Source organism: Pinus tabuliformis, chromosome 8 (genome assembly GCF_031772625.1).
Source record: "Pinus tabuliformis cultivar Carrire ecotype Pingquan chromosome 8, CPIR1, whole genome shotgun sequence".
Taxonomy (NCBI): Eukaryota; Viridiplantae; Streptophyta; class Pinopsida; order Pinales; family Pinaceae; genus Pinus; species Pinus tabuliformis.
The window spans coordinates 921,374,617-921,381,699 of record NC_142294.1 but is presented as its reverse complement, the minus strand read 5'-3'; the positions used below and the strand labels follow the sequence as shown (position 1 = coordinate 921,381,699).

General features: G+C 41.2%; 1 protein-coding gene across 1 annotated transcript; it reads left to right on the top strand.

Annotated features, from left to right (window-relative positions):
* Positions 1-4,279: 4,279 nt before the first annotated feature.
* Positions 4,280-5,711, top strand: LOC149238533 (uncharacterized). Its single transcript, XM_089373080.1, has one exon. The coding sequence runs from the start codon at positions 4,533-4,535 to the stop codon at positions 5,478-5,480; it is 948 nt and encodes a 315-aa protein (XP_089229206.1). The 5' UTR covers positions 4,280-4,532; the 3' UTR covers positions 5,481-5,711.
* The last annotated feature ends 1,372 nt before the right edge of the window (positions 5,712-7,083 follow it).

Below are 7,083 nucleotides of genomic sequence, written 5' to 3'. Positions count from 1 at the left end.
TCAAGGGACAAAAACCTTCTCAAGCCAAATGGTTGCAGATAGAGAAGGTGAGGGAGTTGTATCCTCACCTGCTGAACAATTGATAGTATCTTTTGGGGTCCAAAAGGTTTCTAGTGGGGAGGAATGATCAGGGGCTCAATATTTAGCTCAAAAATCAAAGTTCTTAGTATGGCTCGAACACTGAACGACTGCGTCCATCACGGAAAAACGATCCTAACGCAACTCGTTTTGTTGAAAACCGAGTTCGTATGAGGAAGTTATTGTGTTCTGTTCACTTTGCCAAATAGTTGAAATTTGCAAAAAAATGCCTAGTCACTGCAAAATCATTAATCCGTACTACTGACGTGGCAAGTGACTAGGCAGGGTCAATTTGGTCAACATGCAATCACAGTTTTACAAGTGGCGCACTTCTATTGGGTTTCAGGTGGTGATGTGGCATAGTGTAATTGGTCAGTTTTTGGACCAATAAGAGAATGCCATGTAGCAAGCCCGGAGACTGCCACGTGGCACCTCCCAACAGCCTAGGTAGGACTTAAAGCAATGGAGCAAAATTTTGGTGGAGGTCGGGGTCGAACCTGTGACCTCCAACACACAGTCCGCAAGTCTTAACCACCTCCACTACCTTGTGTTTCTCAACTGTATAGTTCTGTATACATATTTGAAGTTTATTGCGTTTGGAATGGGTGGTTAGGAGGGCTAGGCCACAGGCCAGCCCTCTGCATGTGAACACAAACGTTGTTATCGCAAACAGTTGGGCAGGCAGCTCCATAAACCGTTACCCCAAACATTTACCACAACGGTCTCCGCGCATGTGAACACACCACCTATTGTTTGTGGAGGTTAGTTAACGTGGCAGACAACGTGGTTAATAGACATTGACATTTGTTATGCCATGTGCTTGCTTCTCCTAAACCGTCGGGTTACAGCTAACCCTAATCACAATTAGTGCGTTAATTTCAGATTAGTGGTTAATTAAATTTGTGTTATATTAATTAACTTCGAGTTTAAACTGGCAGTGTTTTAGCGGAATCTGACTTTTTGGCGCCTACCCCAAAATTAGCGGCCCTAACTGGAGTTTTCCAGGTTTGGAGGAGCTTTTCAAGGGAAAGACTGTCAAAGGCATAACTGGAGCAATTTTTGACCAATTTAAGCTCAGGAAATGGCATTCCTAGCTAATTTCAACATTCTAAACATATTGGTGCAGGTATCAGGAGCAGTAGAGCTTTGTAAAACAACATTTTTTCCATAATTGAGATAATACAGAGGCTCAAGCCATGGAAGTTGGACCAAGGAGATGTAACCCAGGAGGGGTGAACTCCTTCATCAAAACTCTGTGTTATGTGTTTATCTAATGGTTTGCTATACTTTTTAATGTTGTTGTTCAACATTGTTCATTTAAGTTATTTTTCTCATGAATACCATATTAAACTTAAGGAAATTTACTTGTTTACATGCACAAACAACTAAAGAAACCTCAACACAGGAAGCAATAAGCAAGCACATATTTATAAATCTGTAATTGATATTAGTACACCAAAACTAACAATCAAAATCAGATCAGACTAGGTAGGAGGATCACACTTGAGCATTCAAGAGGTTCTATTTATGGACACATGGCATCCAAAAATATTATCATCACACATCTCATGTTTGTGGATGATGTCCCTTTTGTGGGGGAGATTTATGTTCTTGTCTGGCTTTCTTTTCATAAGATCCTCTCTTCCTTTGGAGAGGCTTTGGGCTTGTATATGAACAAGTCCAAATCTCCCTTGATCGTTGCTACATCGGACGAGGCTTTGATTTTGGAGATTTCAATTTTTTTGAGGTGTAGGTAATATCCATGCATAGCGGTTTCAAGTATCTTGATTTCATTTTGAAACCCAACAACTACGGGATTAAAGATTGGGATTGGTTGATTAGGAAATTAGAGCAAAGATTGTCCAACTAGTCAAACAAATGCCTTTCAAAGGGGGCAAGGTTGATTCTCATCAAATCGGTACTATAGGGTATTTTAGTCTATTGGATGCACCTCTGTATGCTGCCAAGAGAACATCTACAAGCAGATAGATTCCATTATCGCAAAATTCCTTTGGATAGGGCTAGGGGATGAAAAGAAAATACATCTAGTTCATCTAGAAAAGATTACTAGGAGGGTGGAAGATGACGGCTGGGGCATAAAAGACACAAAAATATTTAATAGGTCATTGCTGGCAAAGAATCTATGAAGGACTTTGTATGGTGAGGGTTTGTGGTAACAAATTATAAAAGATAAATACTTAAGGAACAATCATTGTGTGAAGTGGATTAATGAAGGGGCTACGGTACAAAATTCTAGATCATTCATATGGAGTAGTATGATGAAGATCAAAATCTGGTTGTTTGTGAACTTGAAATGGGAGGTTGTTTCTGGAAATAAGGTGGAGATTGGTTTGGATTCCATAAGGGGTCTTAGTGGTAATCACTCTCTTTTTGTTCCTGTTATTCGACATTTGCATAACAATGATTACATTTTCTTAAGCCATATCTATGCAAATAGGGGTCCATATTCTCTAACACACTCATGGTTGTATGCAAGGGGTATTGACCTTACAAGATTGTTGCCCATTGAATGGGAAAGATATATATTTTCAGCTAAACATGACAAACTTACAACTAACAAATAAGGATGATTCTTTTACATGGGATGACATTTATCACAAAGGACAGATTACGGTAAGTGACTTATACAACAATTTTTACTCTATACATCGTCTAAGAATGGTTCACTCATGGTTTTAGAAAATGTGAAAGTGGGATATCCCCCCTTAAGCTGAAATGTTTTGTGCGGCTGGTTTTATGGGACGTGATCTTAACTTGGGATAAGCTTCATAAAAGGGGATTCTTGGGCCCCAAGAGGTGTGTTTTATGTCAAGCAGAAAGTGAAGACGTAACTCATCTCTTCTTGACATGCCTATTTGCGATATCATTGTGGAATGGTGTGTTAGACCTGCTTAAGTTCTCAACGCATTGGGAAAGGAAATTTGATTGAACTATGCCTTTCACAATGGTTTATGGACTATAAGGATTATAAGACTTTGCCTTTTTACATTCTACGGGGAATCTGGAGGAGTTGAAATGCTAAAAATTTGGAAGCAATAATGTCAGATGTAAGAGGCACTTGCTAGAAGATAGTAGGATTCTATATCAAGGTTGGGTCGACAAAGAAGAAATTATCTAACAAGTTTTATCGGTTGAAGGATGTATGAAAAAGATTCCCAGTAGGTTTTTTTGATGGGGTGGCAAAAAATGGGGTTTGTGGTAGCAGAGCTTATATTGTTTTGAATCCCAGTGATTCATACTTCTTCAGTTGGAACAATGGCGATGAATCAAATAACGGAGTAGAGCTATTAGCTCTGTGGGGGGTCTTATTTTGTGCAAGGTGGCTTGGCATTGACTCTTTAGACATTTTTGGAGATTCCAAAGTGATCGTGGAATGAGTATTGCAACGATCAAATTTTGGGCCGCCAATGCTCATAAATTGGATGCATCGCATAAGATCCTTTGACAAATATTTTCCAGAATATGTCCTTCTCATATATCTTTAGGGAACAAAATCTAATAAGAGATTCTCTATCCACAGAGGGACTCAACAGATTGTTGGGTAAGATATATTTCTCTGCATTTTCCAATAAAATCCTCCATGATACAAGAAGCATAAATATAGCTTAGATGGGTTGTACTTTTTGAAGACTAATTCACTAAATCAAGTTTTTTGTAGAGATTTTTTATATAAAAAGTTTTCACAAAAAATATATAAATTATATAAATCTGATTTGGGTGAGGGATAAAAAGGAGAATAAGAATCTTATATAAGAAGTTAAATATCCATGAATTAGAAATATAGTTTAGACCCAAAAAAAAATCATCGCCCGATCTTCCCTTAAACATAAGATTAGAGATAATGTGAAAAATCTTTAACAACAAATATAATAGAAAACTTGTTTATTTTTACTTTTGAAAAAAATAAAAATAAAACAAAAGATATCCCAACTTATGCTACCTTCACACAATCTAATAACATCATCCCATAATTAGGAAGATCAGATTGACACTAAGGCTCATCTAAACAACATTATTCCATAATTATGGAGATTAGATTGACACTTACCCTAATTTAGACGCAAATAATTGAACCCAAAAAAATAAAAGAGAAGTTACAACACCGACATGTAAAGTTAACAGTGCGATCAATCTTCCGTTAGCCCCTCCACAGCATGACTTCAGGTTCCACGTGACCGCACGTTTGTTGTCACAACTGGGCTTTGGAATGTAATCTTGGATAGTAGGGTTTAAAATTTAAACAACACCCAACCAGGATTTAAATATTCTTGAATGCGCGCTCTTCCATTTTCAGTTGTACAGAGAGACGGAAGCTGAAATATCGAACTTAGCCTATTCATCCATAGAGTCTAGCGTTATATCCCATTACAGTAAGGCCGGTTGAACTTCAGCGTCGTCCCCTTCCTTCTCTAGCAGAGGTTGTCGCAGTCACAATGTCGATGTCGAAGAGTTCGAAGATGCTGCAATACATAAACTACAGAATGCGGGTGACGATACAGGACGGGCGTCACCTGATTGGAAAATTCATGGCATTCGATCGCCACATGAATTTGGTGTTGGGAGACTGTGAAGAGTTCAGAAGACTTCCTCCCAAGAAGGGAGCCGCAGCAGACAAGAAAGAAGAGCGAGAGGATAGACGAACCCTCGGTCTCGTCCTCCTCAGAGGGGAAGAAGTGGTTACCATGACAGTCGAAGGTCCGCCCCCGCCCGATGAATCGCGAGTCAAGACTGCCGCAGCAGCTCAGGCAGGCCCCGGCTTAGGCAGAGCGGCGGGCCGAGGAATCCCCACGGCACCCCTCGTTCAAGCGCAGGCAGGCTTGGCCGGTCCCGTCAGAGGAGTCGGAGGTCCTTCGCCAGGCATGATGCAACCTCAGATCTCACGGCCTCCCGTTCCGCAGGTCTCGGCGCCTCCCATGACTTACTCTGCCCCAATGCCAATGCGCCCACCTGGTCCTCCACCACCATTCTCGTCGCAGCAGCAGGGAGCTCCTCTAGGGCATCCCCCGATGATGCGTCCTCCTCAGCAGTACCCACCTGGCGGTGGTCCTCCGCGGCCGGGAGGCCCTCCACCTCAGATGCCACCCGGGATGCCCCCGCCTCCACAGTTTGGGCAAAGGGGTCCTCCCATGGGGCCTCCCCATATGATGAGAGGCCCTCCTCCGCCTATGGGAGCTGGTCCCCCCAGACCAGGACCGGGCATGCCACCGCCTCCTGGTGCTGGTCCTCCTCCGAGGCCTGGAATGCCCCCTCCTCCACCCGGTGGTGGCGTCCCTCCAATGTATGGTGCTCCTCCTCATATGCAGCCGAGACCGGGCATGCCGCCCCCGCCTCCCGGCCAGCAGCAGCAGCAGCAACAACAGCCACCTACTGGACATCAGTAGCAGCAGCCATTATCGTTTCCGTCAAGTATTCTGTTTTGCATTTTTGAAAAGAAGCGCCATTTTGTTTTTTGGTACTTGTATTTGTTCTTGTATGTTTTGTGTAAATGATCTCACGTGTGCTGAATACATTTAGACGATTGGACAACTATAAACATGCATGTTCTGCTGGTTTTATAAATAGGTTTCAAGCAATGTACAGTTTATACTTCAATTACCATGATTAATGCTTCAAAGAGCTTGTCGAATTCGCAAAAAATAGTTAATGAACATAATTGAAAGCATTTGGAAAGATAAATATTTAAATTTGTCATAGTTGCAGAAGTCACATTCTGATTTTGATAGCGTATAGGCAAAATTTGGGTTTGGGTAAGTTCATATCAGTCCTGCCTTGACGCACACCTAGAGGGGCAAAATTGCATAACGTTCAGCAAGAGAGCGGTGGCAAGGGAAAACAAACAAGAAGTTGACATTTTGTGAAAAGAACGACCAATGTTGCAAAGGGAAAAGATGTAGGGCAATCACTCGAAACGCTTTTTCTTAGACCGAACGGTACAAGGGGAGAGGCACAATATGTTGAACTCCTCCACTAAAAAGGGTTCCTATTATCACGTAGGCTGCCATGCTAATCTTATGACAATAAACATGTAGCGTGTTCTGCATGACCTTATCTTATGCTTTCACTTTCGCTAGGCATTGGTACATGGCTTCTAGATCTTTAAATTCGATTCTCATTTTCTAGGAGATGCATCAGCACTCCCACTTTGTACTGACATTAGATGTTCTCTGTTACTCTCTTTGACTTGCTGTTGAGATCTTCTGTAAGACATTAATAAAAATATCTTATCCTGAACTAAAACAACTTCTTTCTGTGTTATTTTAACTATTAGTATAAACATTTTGTACAGTGTTTTTATACCTCAAAGCAGCCTCAATTTTGTATTGACAATTTGACATTAGATGTTTTTTTTTAGTTCATTTGACCTATTTTTGATTTATTTAAGACATTAATAAAATTATTTGAACTACAATCTCCTTTGGCTATTGATATAAATAGTTTGTACAGTGCTTTTAGACCTCAAAGCAGCCTCCACAAGCATGAACCAAAGGCTAACCAAAAATAAAAAAAGGCTAGCCCGCGTAAGCCAAAACGCCCACAAGCATACACATACTGAAAGATCAAATCCCACCAAAGAGACATAACATCAATAACTATAGGACCGCAGCCCAAGCATAAAGAAGCTAAGAAGAATCGTGTGAGTGTTAGCTGGGGGCGGCAGGTCATGATCATCAAGGTCATGACCAACCAGTAGCTGGAACATCTGCATCTGTCTGTTGCACAGGTATGTTTTGCATGTTGAAATTCTCAATCTCCTTAAATTCAAACTGAGTGATTTCCATTTAGCAGAGGGGCACCGAGGACCTCAAATTGATGTTGTCCACATACCTGCATATTGGATGGAGTTGTTGCACATTGAGGTCCCATTATTTGGCTCTTTTTCCTCTGAGATGCACATATTTCTTTGAGATCCAGTGCAGCCTTTTCCATTGATTGTTTCCTTGAGATCTAGTGCGACCATTTCCATTGATTGCTATTTACAGTCTG